Genomic DNA, 24,573 nt, shown 5'->3' with positions numbered 1-24,573 from the left:
TAAATTCAGTTATCCTTTTTTTTTTTTTTTTTTTTGTTAGGAACTCGTTAACATGAACTCAATTAAATTGAATTTTATTGACCCTTAAATTGAGCTAAACTAACTTACTAAATTAAATTCTCAATTAATATGGATCCAACTTTCAACTAACATTTTTAACCACTTTTATGAAGATAATGTTTGTCTTCTTTTTTTTTTCTTTTTCTTTTGACATCATCAATGTTTGTCTTACTTAACTATTTACGTTATACTTTAATGCAAATGGAAATTCAACATAATCCGTAGCTCTTCTCTCTTAGCGTCTTTCTCTTCTCTCCCCTCTCTCTTTAGGGTTTTAATTTTATTGGCTGTTTAGGTCGAAAATAGTCTAATTTCTTCGAAAATTTGACTATTTTCGACCCATTTTCTTTGATTTAATTCGCTTATTTGTTATTTGATTTGTTTTGTTCTCTCCATTTGTGAGAGTCTATCCCAATTTTTTGGGATTTTGATTCTCATCTATGGATGATAATTTTATTTTTAGGGTTTTAATATTAATTGAGAAGGTGATTTGGATTCATATGAGTTTAGGCCGGGTTCGTCATCAACTCTACGATCAAAACATCAGCGCAGATTACAAAGGTCTCTAGTTGGAAAGATGCAAGAACATCGAAAATCACCGCTCGTGTCAAGTTTGAAGCGGTGGAGTGTGAGCTATGCTCGATATGCAAAATAGTTATGATTTTGATTGTAAAAGGTATGTTATTTTCACTAGATCAATGGTTTACAAATCTTTATCATTATTATTATTATTGTAAATGCTGTATGGCTATTTATTAATGATAGTATACTTCTTCCTGTCAAAAAAATAAAATAAAATACAGATGCACTTATATCGCCTCTTTCTTACTTTAGCTTTGTTCTATATGTGTTTTATTTGTAGATGTTACCTAATCGGTCACTAACTTTCTCTTCTTCTTCTTTTTTTTTCTTTTATTTTTCCTTTTAACTATAATAAACCTATTCTCATGCACAACTATTGAAAAGTCAAGGAAGTACAATTAGCTCAATAATGAAATAGAAAAAGGTGAAAACTTTCTCCTTAAATCCTAATATGATAGATTACCTTAAATGTAAAAACATACTGTATTAGAAACATAATTTATTTTTATTGTTGTTCAAAATAGGATAACAACTTATAAAAAAATCGCATAACCTTTAATATACTCTTAATAAATATTTAGCATAATAAACTAATAAAACGAGGTAGAGAAGGAAAGACAATTGACAACTAAACAACTAAGACAAGGAAGAGTAAAATTAAGCAAATAAAGAAAGCAAGCAAAGTAAACATAAATTAGTTAAATTATAGGAATAGTTACCCAAAAATCACACTAGTAAATTCTTCAAACTTTACATAAACAAGCAAGTTGGGCAACTCAGAGCCAGAGACCAGAGTAGACCAGAGAAGGCAGCCCCCACTTTCAGAGGGCCATCTTCTCCAACGTCTCCCTCTTTCTCTCTCTCTTTCAATCTATTCTCTTATCTGCTTTCTCTCTCCAGAATCTTCCAGGTTTCTCTCTCTTCTACTCTGCTTGTAATAATTTGAAAAAAAATAAAAAATAAACTTTATAATGCTGAATTTGTGCTATGAACTTGCTGCTTGCTTTGCTTTTATGCTAAATTTTTTGAGTTGGGTTGCTTTTTTTTTGGTTTAATTTTTGTGGGTATTTGCTGAATTCTGCTGATTTTACTCCAGTAGTTGAGTTTCAGTTTGTGGGTATTCACTGTTTTTGATTAATTAATATGGATTTGAAATTTAAATTTACATAGGGTTTAGTAATTTCCATGGTTTTTCTAGATTCATTTGCCTAGTTTTGTTTAAAATGTACAATTTTATGTAATAACAATGGTATCAAATTTGAAACTTTGAATTAGTATGTCTGGGTTTGTTTAAACTTGAATTTTCAGTTAAGTGTGATCTGTTAGATCATTTATAAGGTGCTTTGTTTGGTTCCATTTTATTACTAATATTCAGCATAAAAAGTGCATTTTTATTGCTTTTCTGTAGAATAAATTTGGGATTCTAAGTTTTGGTGCACTTATTTTTAATTTGCAGATCCTGTTATTACAAAATTGTTTAATTGGGTAGCTTGAACTTTACTTGTTCTGCTTGGATCTGTTGAGCGTGGAAATTTTGCTGATATAGCGCCGTATAATGTAGATGTATCTTGTTACTCAAGTTGAGTTTTATTGTCAAATTTGAACCTTTAGTAGCTAAAGAGTGGTTCTTTATTCCGTTTGAATTTTGACTTTTGAGTTTGGTTTTGGTACTGGGGTGGTTGTGAAGCTTCGAACTTCAAACGTTGAATTGTATTTTGTGTACTCATTTCTTTTGAAGAAGGTAGCGCAAAAGCTTGGCGAAAATTGACCAACTTTACATAGAAGCAACTTTGTCTTCTGTCCCCTACAGTATTTGCTTAAGTCCTAATTCTGGAATTGTAGTTTTGAAATGGCTGTTGGCAAAAACAGTAGCAACACTGGACAAATAACTCAGCCATGCCGTTGTTTCAAGGTGGCGGACTTAAAGGAAACTATCTTGGATGCTACTGAGACATCTGATTTAAAAGATCGTTATGTTTTAGGAGATCAATTGGGTTGGGGACAGTTCGGTGTGATCAGGGCGTGTGCTGATAAGTTTACAGGAGAGTTATTGGCGTGCAAATCAATTTCCAAAGAAAGGCTGGTAACCCAAGATGATGTTCGAAGTGTGAAACTTGAAATCGAGATCATGAGCAAGTTATCGGGTCATCCTCATGTGGTTGATCTCAAGGCAGTTTATGAGGAAGAAGATTATGTCCATTTGGTGATGGAGCTCTGTGCTGGTGGGGAGTTGTTCCACCGATTGGAGGAAAAAGGAAGGTATCCTGAGTCTCAGGCCAAGATCATATTTTGGCATCTAATGCAGGTAGTCTCGTATTGCCATGATAATGGTGTAGTTCATAGAGATTTGAAGCCTGAGAATATTCTTATGGCAACCAAGTCATCTTCTTCACCAATCAAGCTAGCTGATTTTGGTCTTGCTACTTATATTAAGCCAGGTAGAGCACTCTTCTTCTACTAATTTGTTTACCTGTGTTTGTTGGACTCATTCATTTCACCTCGATATCCATCCATGTTGAAAACTTTTGATACTTCGACATAGGATAGACACTTGGACACTCTGATGAAAGGATGCAATTTTTTCATATGATGGTCAGTCTGACCATAAATAATATTAAGTAATATTGGGTTTTAGCAAGTGGTTTAAGCATTTGGTTTCTGGTCAAGCAGGGCAGAGCTTGCATGGGACAGTGGGGAGTCCGTTCTATATAGCTCCTGAAGTTCTGTCTGGAGGTTACACCCAAGCTGCTGATGTATGGAGTGCTGGTGTGATTCTCTACATTCTTTTGAGTGCTATGCCGCCGTTTTGGGGTAAGACAAAGTCAAGGATTTTTGAAGCAGTTCGAGCAGCTGATCTGCGCTTCCCATCTGAACCGTGGGACCGAGTATCAAAATCTGCCCAGGAACTGATCAAGAAAATGCTCTGCATAGATCCATTGAAGCGCTTGACAGCTGAGCAAGTTTTAGGTATGATTTCGTCCTCTTTGCTAAATACAGATGACAAACATCAGTGTACAAATTTTGTACCACAAGTGGTTAGTGTATCTTATTATATGTCCTGATGGAGATGATGACTTCTACAAGACATCAAGCTTGAATGACAAATCTTCTTTACCTAACATTAATGAATCAGTTATACCTGATTATTAGTCAAATTAATAATATCTCCTTGGTGTCCTTGGACACTTGAACCATTATTAGAAAAATATTGTTGCATGCTTAGTTTTTTGGAAGTACTTGATAAATTAACACTCCGTGATTAATTTCATTGCTTTCCAAACAATATACGGTACAAGATTACAAGCTAGAATCTGGCTCCAATTATGTTAACGAAATCATGATGTTATAAGCTAATTATACATATGCTAAGTATAAAAGATTATTAACATAGTACTAACCATATTCTTTTGATTCCCTGTAGCTCACTCGTGGATGGAAGAGATTTCTTCAGCCACTGAAGATTCACATGAACATGATGGTTTTAGCTCCAGGCAATTAAAAACTCGAGATAGCTCATTTATAGCCAGAGATCATGATATTAGCTTTGGCACTGGATCAGCAGTAAACTGTGAGCCTCAATCACCAACATTTACATGCAGATCATCTTTCTCGGCGTTTTTTGTGGAGCCATCCACACCCACCCTCATATCAAGTGGATTCTCTTTCCGTAGCAGTGGGGATTTCTCTGCTATTGAGTTTGTTTCGCCCATTCCTTCCATGCCTAGTTTCACATTTTTCAGCCCTAGCTCAGTAGCTGAGCATGGAAGTCAACATGGGAGGTTTTCGAGCGACAGAGAAAGCACTGATGAAATTCATGCAGGTAGATTTCGCTTTTCTATTCGTCATCGTATCTTTTTGGCAGATTTGTCACAGGTTCCTGGTGTCAAATTTGCAACTCCCTTGGTCATGAGCATAGTATAGTCTCATATATTAACCCTCTTAACAAAATAGTTATTGTCTAAATCTAACGTTGGATTTGCAACCTAAATGATCTGAGTTTGTCAGGAACTTCTCTCTGAATTTCCATTTATGCCCACCACATCAGTAGATAAATAACATTTTTACGGTGTTCTATTGCACTTCTAGAAAACACAATATTTTCTGTTTCTTGTTGATTGATTAATGTAGTGTGTTGAGCTTCCTAAGTCCTAACACTAGGTTTTATTGATATCATTTGTCCTAACATCCAGGTTTTATTGACATCACTTCATACAACTAATTTCAATGTTTGTTTATCAGGAGAGGATGTCTTGGAGAAACAATCTGAATCACCCGATTCTTCCCTGAGCTCAGAAACTGATGCTAGGGACCTGGATCAGAAGTCAGCAGACTCTAAGAAGAGTGTAGGGACAGGCTTGAGGATTTTTGGTATCCACAGCAAGAGAAATAGAACGATTGGGCTTGGAGAGTTTGACCAGCTTGATATTGTGGTGACTGAATCAGTTATCCGATGGGCTTCATGCACCAACTTACCTACTGGATCATCACTCAGGGCTTCTCTTGTATGCTGATGGTCTTGGACCAACCCATATATATCGATAATATCATATATCATGATACAAAGTTGGACAACATGCAACCGTGTGGATCCTGCTGCTCTTGTAAAAGATTAATTTACAAGGGGTTGAAATTGTGTGTACTGCTGTTGATGATAATTCTAAGTTAGAAAGCTAATGTTAACGGTTAGATTGCAATGAATCTGCAGAGAAAAAAGAGCAGATTCTTCTTCAAAATGTGTAAAGCATGGATTTTGAAGGCACTGATTTCCTGAACTTTTTTGGGTCATAATTTTACAAATGTATAGAAAGCTTTTTTGTTCTCATTACATGTCATTGCTAAACCTTTGACTTGAACAAATTCCTTGCACTATATTTTTATTAGGTCCGAAGAAGCCACATTGACACTTGCTAATCTATGATTGATCTATCATTGTCAAATCCTCAATCTTTGTTACTAGACCAAAACCCCGTGATTGTGTGAACTGTGAACATACCGAAAGCCTATAATCTCTAAATCAAGACCAACCAAATCATATACAACATTGACCTAATTAGTATAATACTAAAGTTTCCATGTTAGTAGATGTTATTGGAGAGAGATAAATGTGTAGGCATCTTTTGAAATTATTACAAAGTTGTTGACTTCTTTCATGTGTGGATAAAATTGAAAGATTCATGTATAATTTGATACCCGAAAGTGAAGTAAGTAATGAATGTTATGTATGTTACAGTAAGAAAGTAGAGAAGAATCTGACATTAATAATGAATTCAGAGAAATGGCCGACCGAATCACAATGATCTGGACCCAGGCTGGTTTAACTTTGGTATAAATGCTTCGTGTACATTTACGTGACCTTTACTAAAATCATCATATATGGTGGAGGGACCATGAATGTATTGATGTACATATAAATTCGCTGGATTCAATACATTGAAATCATTCAAAAGGGGCATTCAATGTCTAAAGTGGTACAAGTATATGATTTTGTACACCGGTGTGGCACGTGTACGGGTGAGGTGAGCGTGTGACGTTCATGCACAGCGTGCAATATTTATGTTTCAACGTGTGTTATGCACATGATACATATACACATTGTTGTACCATACCTTATAATTATATATCTTTAAATATAACAGTATGTAATAAAATATGAGTTCTGCTTTAATGAGTACAATTGAGATTAACATCTTTCGACATTTTGTGTCCTCAAGTTTCCACGATATTTTTCTAATAACACATTTATTATATTTCCAACTAAATGAAGTAAAAGCATATTATCATTATCCTTAATCATCAAATATAATTATCTATAGCGTTAAGGTAAACGAACCAACCATATTATGCGCCACCAAACTATTCTTCCTCACAAAAATGAAAAAAAATTACAAACTAATTTTGCAATATAAAACCAAAATAGGAACCATCCTTAGACTTTAGATCTGTATAATTTTCTTTACAAATAATTGAATTCCTTGTTTAAATAAAAAGGAAAGTCCATATTTGATGCAAAGTTCATGCGAGGTGTTGATGATGACAACTAGTCAACCACCAGCAAGTCAACAAGTGTGATTCCCTTTGCAGATTCTTAACAACAGAAGATTGATAAATATGCATGCATGCCCAAATTAATTCATGGTCATCATACTATATCTTGATTCTAAAGATTTGAGGGGCCTATTATATTTTCTTTGCTTAAATTTTTACAGTTAAAGGCATAAATGTTTACATACTGTTTTCTGTTGCATGTTGGTCCATATGTAATACATTAAACAAGACAGTATAAATCACTATTAATGCTTATGTTTTTTTCTTTCTTTCTTTCTTTTATGCATCACTATACTAAGTTACTAACCGTTTGATTGTAATCTATGAAAACTTTTCTTTCCCTAAGGATGTCAAAAAAACAAAAAGGGGGTGCTTCTAGTACATATAAAGTACAGTGTAATTTTCGACTACAATTAACTGTATTACATGAGAATTAATTTTTTAATCATAAAAAATTCACGACATTGACTTTAAAATTTGAAAACCATGTAATGATGATTGGTTGTTAACATACACTTTGTACAACACTTCATAAAAGAAATTATCCTCCTCGCACAAGATCAATAATCCTTGAATTTCAAACAGTTTCTATATGTACTTTCGAGTTCTATTTACTTAATAATTTGTACTTATTTTCAAACCAATATTGTTTTAAACTTTTAATACAACAACATTACATGATAAAAAGTTAATTCGTCCCACATATTGACTTCTTTTAATACAACATCATCACAAGATAAAGTTGTTTCCATTAATATGTGGCTATGTGCTTCTTGTTTTAAGAATGTGCTTGCTTGTTCTTCAAAATTAAAAAAGAATGTGCTTGCTTGTTGCTTCCATGATTTAATAAGTATTTAATGGGCCATAAAAACAACTTATGATAACCGAAGCCCAAATTTACAGATCACAATTATATTCAATGAGAAAGCTGTCCAAGCCCAATTATTAAAAGAAATTTTTCTTCTCTTAGATAAATTTAATTTTGTTTGGTCCACCAATTTGAAGCTTGTGGCACTGATAAGATAAACAAAAACCTGACCACACACATTCAAGAAACAACATTACATTCATATGCTTTGTTTCATATTAAGTCTCCAATATCATATTTTTATAAAAATCATTCCTAACAAAAATGAATTATCATGCTAATTTCTCCCTAAAACCTCAAAATCCATCCACAAAACTTCCTACTAAAAAACCACCAACATTATTATTAATCTCATCAAATTATTTGTCACAACCCAAACTACATAAAACTCATATAATAGCACTATCTTCATCCACCCAAAAAACCCAAGAAAATAATCAGAAATTAAGTTCACCAAATTCTTATAATGTTGAATTTAAGACAAAGGGAGGTTGTAAGCTTGGAATAGCAAGATATCCTGATTTTGTGTATGATGCTGAAGGTGGGTTTGGGAGTGGAAGTGGTAAAAATGAGTCAAATGGTAAAATTTTGGTAGAATTTGATGTAGATAAGCTTTATGTTCCTCCATTAACAAGTGGGACTACAAAGTTTTTGGGGTTGCCTTTGCCACCTTTTTTGAGGATTGATATTGTGCCTGAGATTTTCAAGGGATGCATTGATCAAGAGTCTGGCAAGGTTAGAGATGTTTCAAATTTCACTGTTTTTTAGGCTTCTTTTTATAATTATGATTTGATTGCCAAAAGACAATTAGTGGATAAAGGTTAGCCGTCAAAGCATGTGTTTGATGTAAATGTTCGGCATAAATAGCTATTGAAGTACTAATTTTAAAAAAAATGAAATTGAAGCTTACAGCTGATTATATATTGATTGCAGGTTGATCTTGAATTCAGGGCCAAATTCTGGTTTTCAATGGGGACAATCTACAAAGCACCACCATTACTGGTGTCGACGAACTTGACATCTGAAGAATCACAAGGAAAATTGAGAAAAGGGAGAGGGCAAAGAATGGAGAAAGATGGAAACTGCATGTTGGTAGGGGTGGCAACAGTGGATCCTATTGATGATCTCTTCATGAATACGTTCCTTGGCCTTCCTACTGAATGCCTTGCCGTTATGAATGCCACTATCTCTTTATAATACTTTACTTGAGCAAATATGGCTTAGCTTCATATCACCAACTTTTTATCGAGGATAATAGCATATATAAGAAACTATCGACTAATGTCAGTAGATATCTAGTGCGATCATTGTATATCCCAGCACAACAAAAAAAATGGTATTAAAAATCTTTTATGTACTTTTTGAAGTTGGCAAATCAATGAAATCATTCATGCTTTGAATGTTAATTGCATGTAAAAAAAAATTGGTATGATAAATAAAAAGAGATTTGTGTCCTTGTATAACAAGGGTGAGCAGGTATTTAAAAACACCTAGAACCAATACCACACCTCTAATTACAGCTTGTACATATGACTAAAGAAAAAACACCAATCTACAAACAGGATCAATGGTTATCTCCTTCATCCTTTGAGTCTTCTTCAGCCAGCAACCAGAAATGCAGTGCTCCAAATCTTCCGCTGTAAACCAAATTATTGTTTCTCAGACACAATTATCAAAGAATAGTATTACAACAATAAACGTTTAGACACTGAATGGCTGCAAGCTGCACTTATCAGTACAGCTGCAACGGAAGTGGGAGATAGACCAGCAACCATATCAAATCAAGAATGATAAAAGTCAAAGGCCAAGTTCCAGTCAGATAAATTTTTCTCTAGAAACAGTACACATTCCACCATTGTACCGACTATATGGGTAAGGAATACCATAAAAATTACTTCAGCATACTCAGATAAAAAATTGTAAATAGACCAATTCCACAGCTAATCCTCTGCTACATACGACTTTAGTCATTAATTGGAAAAGCTGTTTGTGTGAACGGGACAGAGCAACTTGCTGTGCAGTTTGCCAGTACAAGTCGAACTAAATTAAAACCCAAACTCTTAGTTTCCGTAGGGATCAGCGATAAGGCCCCTCCTCTTGCCATAGATATGATATTTACAGCTGAAGGGAGCACCAGAGCACTAACTATGAGCAACCAAGGGCAGAGGGTGGCATAGATGGGAATTGCAAGTTGGTCAGTGTGGCTTGGGTTGATCATCTTGATGACATTACATAAGTATAGCTCTTGGCCTGCCTTCTGAATGCCTCACCAGATTGAAAGCCACTATATCTTATTTCTAGTTTCGACTCAATACAAATCCAAAAGTACGAATTTTCCAGGACAAATAAAATAAGAAAGAGAACTAAAGCAAAGCACACAGAAGGATCAATTTATCAAATTGTTAGTCAACCATGAAAGTTACATGCAATAAAAGGAAATTCCGATTGTTTCTTACCATGTTTTACAGCAATGAATCAGCAGCCGATTGTAACAAGTGATTGTTGTGCTTCTTTACATGAGAAATGTACTAAGAACTTTCTTAGTTCTTTATCTTGTTATAGTATCTGAAGTATCCCTTTGAAACTGAAGCATATCTTCTAGAAAAACAGACAAATAAAGAAAATTTAAAATAAATTATAAGCAATAGTGCAAATGGGATCATTAAGGGAACAAAAAATTGCTAGGAAATAACCTTTCCACCTTCAGTAGCGCTTTATGATGGACATTGACAGCCATTATGGTAATATACTGCAAATTCACTCAAACGCAAGCCTCTGGGATCCCACTAATGAAGCATATTGGCCATCTTGTGACAACAATTCATAGTGTGTCCCAAGTTCTGCAATCCTCCCATCAGAACAAAGTGCAATTTGATGGGCATTCTGCACTGTGCTTAAACGGTGAGCTATTACCAATGTAGTTCTTCCTTTCATAAGATGATTCAAAGCATCCTGGACCAAACGCTCACTAACTGTATCCAAGGCACTTGTGGCCTGCATGAAATTTAATTATAAGTCAAATATTCAAATCTATTTGTCTGTGCAGCCTGAAGGCTTGGAAACAAGATCACTATATCGATGTCAGTATGCCTTCATCAGGGAATTAATATTCATCATCGCAGGAAACACTTTTCTTCTTATAAAAATAGATAATTTTCCTTCCCTGGTGGGATGGTCCAACTTGTCAGTTACTATTGTTTTCCTAGGAAAAAAAAAAAGGCCACCAAGATGGCATTACATACCTAAGCAAAACAATATGATTCAGTGTTCACATAAAATCAATGTAAACAAACGGAAAAATTAATAAGGGCTGCATCATTTTCATCTTTCTTGGTCACTATAGCTTTCACGAGAAATAATACGAGAGGCACTAATACACAAAATAAAGAATAACAAATGAATAAGTGATATGCTGAAGACAACTGATGTCCATTGACTTGACTGTTTAGCAAAATCCACAAGTTTCATTAGGGAGACAAAGCAAAGTACTTGGATTTATGGCCCTGCAGGGAAGGGGAAGATATAAGAGAGGAGAAAGAGCTTATTCTCTGACAGAGCAGAGATTGGTAACTACATTGTGGCTATTCAACAACATCAACTGTCAACTAAGAGGGTTAATTACAAGAATAAAATATCAACAGCAGGCAGCAGTCAGAAGGCAATAGAAACACCAATGATTGATAAATACCTCATCAAGAATCAAAATTGGAGCATTTTTTAGAAGCGCCCTCGCAATAGCAACTCTCTACAGAGAGAAAGGTTACAAATTAGCATGTATACCTTATCTTTTACATCCTCCTTAGAAATTCAACAAAATATTAAAACATGTTATACCTGCCTTTGCCCCCCACTAAGGAGACCTCCACGCTCACCAACTAGAGTGTCATAACCCTTAAAACATACAATATTTAGCAAGGATAGTATCATTACATATATATTTCCTGTTTCAGAGGAGCCAATACAAACCTGTGGGAGTGAGATGATAAATTCATGAGCGTTAGCGGCTTTTGCTGCTTTTACTATATCGTCCTTAGATACATTAGCATCAGGTTGACCATATGCAATGTTCTCTGCAACAGACACAGAGAAGAGTACTGGATCCTGCACAAGGTTAGTCAGCATATGTTTCAGAAAGACATCATAAGACTGACAATTTGAGTATCAGATGTACCCAGATGATACGTATACTTAATGTATATACTTGTATATGTAACCAGCCTGACAGTTTACCAGCGTGTTGACTGGTACACTGGTTTGGCAAGTTATACCATATAGCATCTTCAAATGTTTGACTGAACTAGCAAGAAGTCCAGCTCAGCAGTCTGAGCAGCTAGTTCAGTACAGTTTTCAGAAATAACAGTTCTAGTTACAGGGAGCCATCTGGTAGGACAGGACATATTTACAATGGATGTACAGTGGGTTTGGTAATTCCAGGCTCAAATTACCAAAGGGTCAGCCCTCAGACAAATATTAGGTTTCAGTTTGACCCAACAGTCGAAAGCACTTTAGAATTATTACATATTGCTGGCTACTGAAGCATTTCAAATTTTTTAAACGAGTCTAAGGGAAAAAAGGTTTTTCTTTACTAAGAAAGTAAATAACGCATTAATAATGTAAAAAACTACTGAGAATTTAGTTGATGTCGAAAAAATCCAACGAAAAACTACTCCATACTAAATTGAAAAAAAATAATTAACAAGGGAGGAAATTGTAAAAGGAAAAAAAGGAAAGCACGAGGAGAAAAATATATAGATCTTGAAAGAACATGAATAGAAGAACAGTAAAGCAAAAGACTCAATCTATAGCTTCACAGACAGAGCATAATGGTCAAAACATAAGACCTACCAAAGGCACTATCTCCTAATGGTGTGAACCTTATGCAATTCAATTAATTAGTTCATGAAAGGTTTAACTGATTGATTTGTGAATAGACAATCAAACCCATCCCAATCCAGACTCTTCTGGTTTAAATGGACAGGGATGAATTTGGGACTTTGGGATTCTTTTCTGGTGTATGGCAGCCATAGTTTAAGCTGCATCTGATGCCACATAGAAGCTATCTAGATTCAAATGCCCAAAAAAATAAAAGCAAAAGTTAAACAGCTAAATGCTTAATTGCTGAAAACCTACTTGATTCACTATTGAGACAGCTCGAGCCCATTCACTTTTATCAAACAATCTAACATCTTCTCCAGCCACAGTTATGCAGCCACTGGTTGGCTGCAAAACATTAACAAGGCTTAGTCGTGTTATAAAACAATAAGCAACCAAAGCTTACAATAATAGAGAGAGAGAATCAATGATGCAAACTAAACCTCATAAAAGCGTGCCAGCAACTGTACAATTGTACTCTTCCCTGCACCGCTTGATCCCACAAGAGCAGTAATAGTTCCACTTTTTAATGTAAGGTTAAGACCTTTAAGGACCGCAACATCAGGTCTCAATGGATAAGAAAAGTGGACATCTGCAGTGATGAGGAAATGTTAAACTAGTAGCTGGCATTTAACAGCAGATTAATTTTTCTAGTAGAAGTGACAGAATTGATTTTCCAACAAAGCTGAACATATAACAATGGCAAATTTTCAGGTTTGCTTCAAAATGAACTTCAAATGTCTCACTACTATTCAGTCCTTTAATTCTTATTAGTTGTGAAGTAAAAGGTTAGTCAACCACCCTTTAAAAACCAAGAGTGCACCAAACATGGTCTCTAGGGTAATGCTTATATGATCCCTTCATCACATGAGGCAATGGAGTATAAAAATTATAAAAGCAACAAATAAGGAAAACAAAGCGGGAGTGACTCACTTAATTTTAGATGTTATATGTCAGTTCTACAGACACTACTATATATTTCAGAATCCGAAAATTAACACCAAAACAACCAACAACTGAAGCAAAGAAGGTTCTCCAAAGGAGAAAGCCCCTCACCCCTGACATTACAAGGATTGTTGTTCAACATGAAACTATAAGGTATTATATCAATAAGGCACAATAAACATTCAAAGACCAAATTTTATGCAGGCTCAACAGTGTAAGCATATTAACATAGACAGCTAAGAAATTTTTGTAGGCTGTTCAACAACGTAATCAATAAGGAATATCTTTCATCTAAAATCTTGTCTAGGAAAGTATAGGAGCCCAGATGCTGTGGTGTTGACAGCATTTGGACTCTATGAACTCATAGTATTGAGAGTAATGCTGATAGCTTAATTGATAGGATTGGAGAGGAAATCATAATGATGATGTCTAAAATTGTTAGGTGGGGAATATATCAATTGGAATGCTTCCTACTATCTTCCTATAACAAGTTCATAGAGCAGGTCCTAGAAGAAGTGCTATGACTAGGGGGACAAGAAATCAGGACTTCCCCTCAATGGGCGCGTAACCTTCATTTTTGGTAGTGTAGCAATGGGGAAGCCAGGAAAAGCAGCTTGTAGAGGGCTTATAACTGCCTTCAAGAAAATGTTGAATATCTTGTTGGGGGCCCAGTTTCTAGTCCCCAGGAGTTAAGGATATAAGTGATGCTGGACTGCTTTCCTTATGCAAGCAAGGCTAATGCTACTGAGTACTGACTCACAACTGTAGTTCCCTGGATCAAGAAGCAGTAAAGACCTTGAGCAAACTGAAGAATATTTCAATCAGATGAATTGTTGTCTCGAATAGGTAGGAAAATTCTGTTTTTCATACTTCAAGATAGAAAAACAAGTGTTTCTCATACTGTAAAGGAAAAAAAAAGAGAAAAAAAATTTCTTATTGTTTAGATAGGAAGAATTTTAATAAATTTTTTGGGCACAGAGCTGCATAGCATAATCTCTTCTTTTTCCATTTAAAGGGCTTTAGGATGCATAATCTCTTCTTTTTCCATTTATAAGACTTTAGGATGCATGATCTCTTCTTATTCCATTTACAGGGCTTTAGGATGCATAACCTTTCCTTTTCCATTTATAGGGCTATAGGATTGGATACATCGCTAATGGACCGTAAATAGCCTCCTAACTGATTAATTTTTTGGAAAAATGGAAATAAATAATCCCACCTTTGATTGGTCTTCTAAACAATCCCACCTTTAATTTATTCCAAAACAATCCCACCTTTGACCCTCATTTTCTTTTAACAATCCTTTTAACCTACAACCTGTTAAACAGGTTAATTTATTTTATTTTATTTTATTTTAAAATTCTCTCTTCTCCTACCTCCCCACTCCATCCATGACCACCACCACCACCCCTACCCGAAAACACCTTCCCACAGTCCTGCCTGAACAACGCACCTCTTCCCCGCCCCCCGCTTTCCCCTTCCCGGCAGCCCCAGTCCCACCCATGCCTTCCTTTTCCCCGGTGAACCCACACCCCTAATCGAACCCAGAACCTAGCCCGCTTGTGAACTCAACCTTCTCCCCAACTGCGGCCACCACCACATCCCCTAACAAACCCCACCCTCCACGAACGGTGGCCAGCCCGCCACCACCTACACCCCCTAGTGAACCCAGCCCCTTGCAAACCCCAAATCATCTGTGTCCTAAAAGATCCAACCCCACTTCTCTAAATCACACTCAAACCCCAAATTACCTCAATTCAACAACATCGATTCCACCGTTTGATCAATACCCTAGCTGGGATATGATGATAAATTATGCTAATTTGATTGAAATTATGTTATTGTTATCTGAATGTTGATGGGTTATAATTTGATAAGGAGCATTGGATTTTGCATAAAGTTGAATGAGTATTACAATTGAATGTTGTGATTTTGATTGACGGGGTCAATTGAATAAGCCATTTGATCGTATGAACTGGTATTACCACCCACCTAGTCGGAGGTCCAGCGAGTCAATTGCATAAGCCCTTTGCTTAGTTGCTCTGCCTCACCCTCTCTCTTCCTCGCCTGAAACGCCGCCACCCAACCAAGTTGGAGGTCCAGCGAGTCTCTGGCGAGGTTGGGTTGGCTCTGGCAGGAGGAGAATGGTGAAGGCTGAGTGTTTTCAATTTTTTTTTAGTAATAAGAATTAAGAAAATAAAGACCAATATCAAAATGACAAGTGTCAAGTTATCTCCTCCAACAGGTTACCAATCTAGGGTTAGGGATTGATAAAAGAAAATGAGGGTCAAAGGTGGGATTGTTTTGGAATAAATTGAAGGTGGGATTGTTTTTAGAAGACCAAGCAAAGGTGGGATTATTTGTTTCCATTTTTCCTAATTTTTTTGCAGTTTTTTTTCCATATTTCCAGGGTCAAAAGGTACCCGGACAAAGCACATAAATGCTGAATAACAGGTACACAGTAGGGAGAGAGAAGATATACCAAGTAATTATAGCATCAACCTGACACAAGTACAAAAATCCAAGTTTGGGATACCTTCAAGACTAATGTCACCAGACCAGGCTACGTTATACACATCACTTGATGAGCCCAAGGCTGACATGTAATGCGTATGATTAGATTGCTGTTTCTCATCAAATCCATTGACAACAAATAATTGAAACTTTTCATCTTGAACATCTTTTGGTTGAATCTGTCTTTCTAAACCATAAGCAAGAGCTTCATCAATTTCTGACCCAGAGAGAATCGAATTAATCCTCTCGACAGCAGCAAAAGCCCCACGTAGATCTCCAAATGTATAAACCAATCCTTGAACCTGCATAGTATATATAATAAACATGGTTATAGGGGACAGTAAAATTTTTTAAAAAAAATGTTTAACAGCTAAATTATTAGCCAGAAGCAAGAACTCACAGCAAATGTCAGAGTAAAGGTATATCCGATGAAAGAAACCACAGTTCCAACTGAGAGTTCACCCTGCACATTCCGTTAAACCATACAAGTAGACAAATTAAACATGCTCAGAGTTTGAATTAATTGTTATGATACTAAGGTCAGAGATCATCGAGAAATAAATATATAATGAGGAAAAATAATATAGCTGCTAAACAAGTTGAGAAAGCAGCAAAACAAAAACCCTATGCTCTAAAAGATTAGTGCCCTCAGTCCCTCACTGGAAAACTGCACTCCTGTTTAAACATAAATGTCACACTTCTTAAAGAGGATGCCATTTAAAATTAAATAATTATTTAACCCATAATCAATTCTGCGTCAAATGACTCGCCTTTTGCTTCTGAAGGGCACAAAAAATTTGCCCACATACACTTCATAATTTAGATGCAAGTTTCTCATCCCATCAGTCAATAAAGACTTCCTATATTACCGTGCTTTACATTATCATATGGACAAATGAGTCTCTTTCATTCATGTTCATTTTCAATTTAATTCTAATTGATCCCTTTTCTTTGACCTTAATCACAAAAGCTTTTTAAAAAAGTCTGCTTCACCCTTCCAATAACCCACTTCAGCAAGGTGCTGTTGTTTCCTTCCCATTTCTCCTCAAAATTTTATAATATACGTAGTAGGCAAAAAGACATATATGAAACCTTCGACATAAGTCAAAAACATCCCGTACATGCATGTCAATCAAGAGGATTTATTGCAAAATATTATCATGGAAAAAGCAGGGAAAGAATATAATGAATAACAGGCCTGCTAAGAAAAAGGGCCAAAATTCTACTGGCATTGATGAAACCTCACCGCTTTAACTTTGTTTCCACCAAGGATATACAAAGCCAATAATGATACATAAACTGCAATTCGGGTCACTGATTCATTAATGGATTTGTAAGTCCCCAGCTTAATGCCACTCGCCTGATAAGCAAGTATCTGCCACATCAAACAGAATAAATATCAACAAACATAACACACAAAATCCCACAGAAACCAAAACGGGTTCCATTTGCAGACTCAAGGACATGACAGATAGATTACCTGGTTACCAAATGCTGACATTTGGCGCTTTTCCCCACAAAAGGATCTCACCTGAGGTATTATATCAAGAGTTCAGTACAGCATATGTGGATGGATCATAGATCCCATCACACAAAAGCCAAAGTTATAGTTTATGATTATCCATATCACCCTTAAAAGAGTTAGAGCTGGCATTGGATGCTAAAATGCTATAATGCACAACTGCAACTCACTGGAACTCACAGTGCGAATGGCCGAAATTGTTTCTGTCACACAGTCAGACATTAATGACTGTGCCAAACCATGAGCTTTAAAGATAGGCATAGTTGACCGCTTGTAAACAGCTGAAGAACAAGATGTTAAAAATAAATTATATAGGTAGATGGAAATCAGAAGAAAAGCAAGACTAATCTTCAAAGGAGTTAAATGATGATACTCAATGCAATTATGCAATCAAATCTACATCAATAATTACATTGAATTGAACTACATGATAAGAACATGCATCAAGATATATTATTGACTTAAAGAACATACAATTCTTTGATTTCAGCAAGTCAAACAACTAGATTTGGATCCATGTATTGTTTCAGAATGCATGTTTATGATGTTTGCAGTATAAGTATGGGTGTGTCATAGCAACACCGAGTTACAAAACACATGCACAATTGCACGCAAATGCACACATATAGATATGCTGGATCTCCTTCCCTCAAGTCTCAAGACTCTTAACCCTCGCCTCCATGTTGACATGTCAAATCTCTCCTTCTTACATTGTCAAATCTAATGGAGATCATATTTGGCCAGTTATGAGGTTTCAGTCTTCAAAATCTACATCCTTAGGTGGTGGTCATTGTTAAAGGGGTGAGTAGGGGTCAGGGGTGCGTTGTTGATTGCACAGATGGTAGGCATACAGGGCTTAGTTACTAGGAATAACAGATGAAGGGAGAAGGTGATGGAGAATTTGGGTTGGTGATGATAGCTTGGTAGGTAAAACTTGAAAGTGATTATGTTAAGAGCAATGACCTGCGATGGGGAAATACAAATTCTAGGGCAGCGTAGAGGAATCAAGAAGGCATTTGGGGTTAAAAGGGTACCCCTTTTGTTCTTACAAGGTGGGTTCTTGCCCGAGCCCACTCCAAAAGCTTAGCTTTAGCGATTACATACATAATAGAAAGTTATAATGATAAAGTAAAGAAAATCCTACCTTTACCTTAGGGTACATCCCCTATTGCCTTTCGTTCAGAAAAGGGATAATACTGGACCATTTTTTGTATTAGTATCAGTGGATGAAGAATCACGAACATCCACATTTCACCCTCGGACTTGTTCCTTTGTATGTGATTAGCAACAATGAGATAGGTTGATTTTGACTCAAAGAAGTGAATTAAAAAAAGGAAAAATTGTCAAAAATAATACAAACTTTGAGTGGTCCGCCACAAACAAGTCAATCTTTTAATTATTTCTGAATAATACAAACTTTGGGGAGTATCCGCTTTAAACAGGATATTTTACCTACAACCTATATAACCGGTTAACAATTTTTTTATATATATATATAATTCATTTAAGAATTTAATTAACGCCTAAGTACAGCTTTGATCATAGTTAATCAACAGTTAAAATAATTTTTTTAAGAAAAATAAAAAGTCCCTCCCTCACCACCAGCCACCCCTCCTCCCCAGCCCCGGCTGCGCCAACCCAGCTACCCCACTAGGTCGTCGGCCGCCGCCTACATCCTGCACCACCTCAAATCACTAACCTACACCACACCTAACTCCCCTGCATCCACCACCACCAAACCAGCAGCACTCCCCTGCTCCCTAACTCACACACCCACCACCTACCTCCCTACCTCACACTGATGCCCGCACAACCACCAAACCGAGCAATAGCAGTAGCCTACCCTTCTCCTCTCACCATCCAACACCGCAAGCAGCCACCTGCTGCAACAACCGCACCTCTGCCACCGTCTTCCCCATCGCAAACGAACAACCACAACAAGCAGCGCTGCTATCACCTCTCACTCCTCACCCCACGAAAAACCTACAAACCCGCTCCCCCATCTCCGAAACCCCCAAAAGCTCCTTCCCTGACCCTCGAATAATGGATAGATCAAAGTTCCTGGTGATGAAATTCTCATGTTGTTGTGGTGATGGTAGTGGAGATGGAGAACCGCCATTGTTGTTGTTTTCCTTGATTTGTTTATCGTTTGATTGATTTACAGTGACCTAATTTAATCCAGAAATTTCAAAATCAAAATCAGAAACCTCAATCGAAACAATCAAAAATGATTTTGATATCAAAATATACTGAATTAAGAAATTACACTGGATCGGTGTTGATATCGAAGAGGCTAGATCTACGACGGCGGTGATTGAGATTACTCCGTCAAGCATGACCGGCAACTTGCGTAGGAGTTCGAGTTTTGACGAAGTTTCTGGGCATGGTTGGGGGTTTTGGTGAGGGATTCGTGGGTTTTTCGTGGTAGGTGGCAGTCGGGGACGGGAGAGGGAGGGGGTATGGATGTCGGGGCTGGTGTCGCCGGCAAGGGGGAGGGGACTAGGTCGCCGGAGGGCCGAGCACGGGGTAAAAATATTATTATTATTATTATTATAATAATAATAATAATAATAATAATAATAATAATAAATATTATTTTATATCTTATAAAAAATTATAAACATTGAATAAATTCAAATTAAATTGTCTAACCTATAAAATAACGACACGTGTCTAATATACCTGCTAATCAAGTTACCAACCGGTTATAACTTGTTTAAAGTGGATACTCCCCAAACTTTGTATTATTCAGAAATAATCAAAAGATTGACTTGTTTTTAGCGGACCGCTCAAAGTTTGTATTATTTTTGACAATTTTTCCTTAAAAAATCTATATAAAAAAAACACACCAACAAAGGGAAAGGAGGTGGACAATTCCTTTTTTCATACATGACATCCTATGAGAAAATTTATGACATTAACATTTCGATGGAAATCTTTCAGAATATTCCAAACAATCTTTTCTTAAAAGTGAATCAACTAAGTATTTTACTCAAGTATTTAACAAGGTCAAAGATGATATTTTGTACACACTTCTAATTAGGGAATTGATATTTAATGAGAAAGATAAAATTACAAAAACAAAAATCAATAATAAAAAATTAAAAATTAAAAAAAAAATAAAAAAAATTAAAAAAATAAAAAAAAAAACCCTTACCTACTAAAATGGAGACAATAAGCATAAGCAAACCCAATATTGGTGCGAGTTGTGGTGAAAGAGTGAACAGGATGCAAATAGTTCCAACAATCTGAAAGTTATGAGGACGTCAAGAAATAAGAATCAACAAAAAAAATGCAGAAACATGTATGGATGAGATCATAGCATGTTACATGAAATGCAGGTCAAATAACCTAGATTATTGACAATCTTCAGTTGACTATTTTTATAATACAGTTAATAAAGTTATAAGGAGAGTATATCCACATTATTCTGATTCCTTTACCCTGTAGCAAGGGACTGAAGGCTCAGTCCACTTCAAATAAAGCTAGCTATGGATTTTACACCTTAAGAATCATTCCTGTTTAATTAAAGTAGCTTGCCTCAGAAAGTGCTCTGAATCCTCTGTCCCTTGAAACATTTTCACTGACAATGTCTTTAACAGACCCCAAATCAGAGGTCAACAATCCAGTCAGTTCCCCAACCTGCAAAATTTAGAAACCACAAACGTTGAAACTGAGATATTATAATCGTTTTAAGTAACCACGACTAATGCAACACATGAAGAAGAAAAAAGGGAAAGAAATCTAATGTCCATGAGACATAAGCAGATTTTTTAAAAACAATTATGAAATTCTAAGATATGAAATTTTCCATCTAAAACAACATAGTATGTCATATGCAATGAATAATCTGATTCAAAGTCCCATCACCAAAAATCTCAGAGAAAAATGAGAAACTTCGAGAAGTATGATCCCAAACATCGAAATGTGAGATATTCCAGGATCAACATGCTATAGAGCCAATAGCTGACTAAAGGAGAAAGAAACATATATATCATTAATACTCAAAAGCACCCTTGTGCTCTAATTATCAGAGTACAACCTTACTACAAGGTCAAGGCATCTGAAGGTGGAGAATACTTATGATTGGATGCACCTCATTTCTGGGGATAAAATGCATCCAGCACAAACTATGTTGCATCAACAATGGTGAAAGGCGACAGGAATAAAATATATATATTTTGCCAAGAACACACATAATATACACCATTTCAGAAATGTGCTGCAAGATCACCTAAAATAAAGGGGAAAAGAGATCGGCAGATCACTAACTAGAGCAACTCTAGAGATTGATAAGTATATGAAAATCACACCATACCTTGTAGCGGTCAAAAAATTCCACCTGCATGGAACAAATGGAAAAAGTGACAAATTAGAATTAAGCAACTAATGAATTTCGGAATACTACACGATGTCTTATCAAAATGTCGCAAATACTAAAGCAGACACAAATCATGAAATGTGAAAGGCAAAAGAGATATTGCTATAAATCATATGTACATTTAGGTGGCCCAATTTGGTATTTACATTTAACAATCATAACAGTGCTACAGCAAGGCATTAATGCTACTGCTTTTCAGGCATACATTATTCATGTTGGTGAAAAGGCAAGAAAAATTCAACTAATATATATGATCTTGCTTAGTACTGCAGTTTGGTCCATCCCACTGAAGTGCTCAAACCTCAAGATTACATAAAAATCAAATAATCCTATTCTACTAAGCAATTTGGTCCAGAGGCCAGAAAGTCATGAAATTGTTTTAATGGCGCTGCAAATTTATAGTAGCTATGTGTGCAGCTATAGTCGTTACATTTAATATTAGTGTACTTCTTACTGGTACAATACAGTCTCACATGCACATAAGTAGATACAACTACCATATTTCCTTGGGGGTCGTAATTAAGTATTAACACAAGCATACTACATTAATACTTCCTCCGTTCATTATTCATTGCAACAATTGGATTTGACACAAAGAATATAAGGGAGGAAAGTGGGTGAGGTGGTCCAACCTATACCCATGTGATTATATGATTAGAGGAGAAACAAAAGATGATAACCTAGGATAAAGTTGTAGCTTTTAGTGTGAATGTTGCCAAAAAGAGAGTTAAATTGATTATTGTGAAACTTCCATAAAAGGCAATTGTTGAATCAACTAAAGAACAGAGGAAGTAACAGTTAAATATGTTGTTCTGTACTAGATGGCTAGATGCATGATCCTCAATAATCCAATAACAGCTATATTACTTAACCTCTTTTGTCACCTATGTTATCCCTTTGATTTACTATCCCATAGATGACATAATATGTTTATACAAAACATAGAGAGGTTTCCTTGTTTCAATTGTTTTATTAGTTACACACTAGCATGGTATAAGCATATATGAAATTATAATGCCTAACAAGACAAACAATGAGACTGGATAATTTCAATGGGCTAGGATATGTAATGCTACCTTTTGAATTAACATCCTCCGGAATATCTGAGCTCTTAAAACAGACATAACCTTCTCCCAAATTTTGTTCATGTTTATGACAAATATCACAGTGAAGATTGGCTCTAATGAATATACAAATGCAATTTTACTCATTACTTTCCACAAAGGCTCGGGTGTCGTTCCTGAAAGAACTTCAAAAAACCTCCCTGCATAATCACGACACATAGAAGCATATAAGGGTTTTTTATTTTAGCAACCAAAAAAAAGATGTGGGGGGATAAACCAAATGTAAATCAAGTAGAAAGAAGATATATCAAGAATTGTCTCCATACTGTAAGAAGAAAGTAGCTATAGCACCATGCCAAGGACCAACAAAGCAGAGCCCCGGTGAAGAATCCTAAGCTGCTGACTGCTGCAGTGTCTATGTGATCATCTGGATCAAAAATTGAAAAACAAATGTTGTCCCTACCACTGAAACCCATTCTCAGCCATCTCCTTCACAATCATAGTGGCACCAGGAAGGTAAGGGGACACAGGGTACGAGGAGATTGGATCTCAAAAGAGATGTTGGGTTAGAAATTGGGGTAGAAAGTACATGGAAGTTTTCTTTCTTGAGGTAAGGAAGATCTGCTGCAAGAAAACAGTCTTTCCTTCACTGGTAACTGTTTAGCCTCCAGAGGTGATATTTTTCCTACTACTAAAGATGGCAAGTTGGCAAATCAGCAATAAGGATGAGGCAACGGAAAGTAGACTGGAAATTGGCGTAATGTGTTAGTTGCATATGTAATAAATAACGGTTAAACCTGAGATATTTGTGCTAAATCACATCTTTATTACCACAACTATGGAAATTATGTCAATAAACATTCATCTGCTGCATTTGATCGAGATATTGTAAATTTAGTAGAAGTTGCATTGATATTAACAAAATTAGTAAATTTAGTAGAAGTTGCATTGATTTTGTAAAGTGACATTTAACACTATATCTTGGATTTTAGAGTGAGAAAAGCCGAGCTTCAATGCCCCAGCAACAAGAAAAGGCGACAACTAGGGAGCTTAACTGCTTAAGAGTTGTCCAACTCAATATACTATTCATCTAATCTTCTCTAATGATCAGCTACATTTACATCAAAACGATTCAATATCTATCTCTTTGTTTCATGAATTACGAAGTACAAACAATCATAACATAACTGAAAACCCTAAATTATCATTAAACAATTGAAGAATTAAACAGTACCTGAGAAAAGAGGCATAGAAAGGGTACAAGCAGTACCCCCAACAAGAGCAGAAACACAAAGAGCAAGCCGCCATTTTTGGTCCACCAACAAATTCCAGAAAGTTCCCCAACTAATCGCAACCTCTGGTTCAACTTTCTCTCTTTTAAACCCCTCGACTTTCGGGTCCGGGTTCGGGTCAGTTACCGAATAGTCTGAAGCGGGTCCGTGTACGTAAGCTGCTGGTGCCCATTTCTGCCTCGGAGTTGACAGTCGGAGGTTGGTGGTGCGACGGAGGTGGGTTGAGGAGAGAGAAAATGGCGGGAAGTGATGTGATTGGATGCGGGGGTGAGAGAAGTGGAAGTGTGTGCAGGTGATTGATGGGGAGGAGAGAGAAATTGCCGTCATTTGTGAATGGGGATAGCTTTCTGTAAGAGACTGTGTCTGTCGAGTGTCGACGGTTGAACATACCCGATATAATATTTGCCATTTTAATGCACGTGATGTGC

At 36.2% G+C, this 24,573-nt stretch overlaps 3 protein-coding genes across 8 annotated transcripts; 2 read left to right on the top strand and 1 right to left on the bottom strand.

Moving 5' to 3' along the window:
* The first annotated feature begins 553 nt into the window (after positions 1-553).
* Positions 554-5,467, top strand: LOC110697121 (calcium-dependent protein kinase 26-like). 2 transcript variants are annotated; one of them, XM_021874466.1, is made up of 5 exons: positions 554-736; positions 2,099-3,080; positions 3,313-3,609; positions 4,064-4,462; positions 4,882-5,467. In XM_021874466.1, exons 2-5 carry the CDS (start codon positions 2,492-2,494, stop codon positions 5,151-5,153), a joined length of 1,557 nt encoding a protein of 518 aa, XP_021730158.1. In that variant the 5' UTR covers positions 554-736; positions 2,099-2,491; the 3' UTR covers positions 5,154-5,467. The 2 variants fall into 2 exon arrangements, with proteins under 2 accessions (XP_021730158.1, XP_021730157.1); XM_021874465.1 differs by lacking the exon at positions 554-736 and adding an exon at positions 1,301-1,552.
* A 2,255-nt stretch (positions 5,468-7,722) lies between these two features.
* Positions 7,723-8,955, top strand: LOC110697120. Its single transcript, XM_021874464.1, has 2 exons — positions 7,723-8,290; positions 8,489-8,955. The coding sequence occupies exons 1-2, from the start codon at positions 7,820-7,822 to the stop codon at positions 8,750-8,752; spliced, it is 735 nt and encodes a 244-aa protein (XP_021730156.1). The 5' UTR covers positions 7,723-7,819; the 3' UTR covers positions 8,753-8,955.
* On the bottom strand, positions 8,868-24,561 carry LOC110697119 (ABC transporter B family member 28-like). Of its 5 annotated transcripts, XM_021874463.1 has the most exons (19): positions 24,088-24,170; positions 23,180-23,598; positions 22,866-23,053; positions 21,727-21,750; positions 20,949-21,050; positions 20,566-20,656; positions 17,589-17,689; positions 17,367-17,417; positions 17,133-17,261; positions 16,287-16,349; positions 15,909-16,188; positions 12,871-13,019; positions 12,686-12,775; positions 11,522-11,656; positions 11,390-11,446; positions 11,244-11,300; positions 10,249-10,549; positions 10,012-10,153; positions 8,868-9,192 (listed from the first exon to the last, which is right to left on the bottom strand). In XM_021874463.1, exons 3-17 carry the CDS (start codon positions 22,998-23,000, stop codon positions 10,313-10,315), a joined length of 1,701 nt encoding a protein of 566 aa, XP_021730155.1. In that variant the 5' UTR covers positions 23,001-23,053; positions 23,180-23,598; positions 24,088-24,170; the 3' UTR covers positions 8,868-9,192; positions 10,012-10,153; positions 10,249-10,312. The 5 variants fall into 5 exon arrangements, with proteins under 5 accessions (XP_021730155.1, XP_021730153.1, XP_021730152.1 ...); XM_021874461.1 differs by lacking the exon at positions 23,180-23,598 and having other exon boundaries at positions 10,257-10,549; positions 24,088-24,561; XM_021874460.1 differs by lacking the exon at positions 23,180-23,598 and having other exon boundaries at positions 10,012-10,150; positions 24,088-24,560.
* Between the last annotated feature and the right edge of the window lie 12 nt (positions 24,562-24,573).

The sequence above is a fragment of the Chenopodium quinoa genome, unplaced genomic scaffold (genome assembly GCF_001683475.1).
Source record: "Chenopodium quinoa cultivar QQ74 unplaced genomic scaffold, ASM168347v1, whole genome shotgun sequence".
Lineage (NCBI taxonomy): Eukaryota > Viridiplantae > Streptophyta > Magnoliopsida > Caryophyllales > Amaranthaceae > Chenopodium > Chenopodium quinoa.
This window is presented reverse-complemented; position numbering and strand designations above follow the sequence as displayed.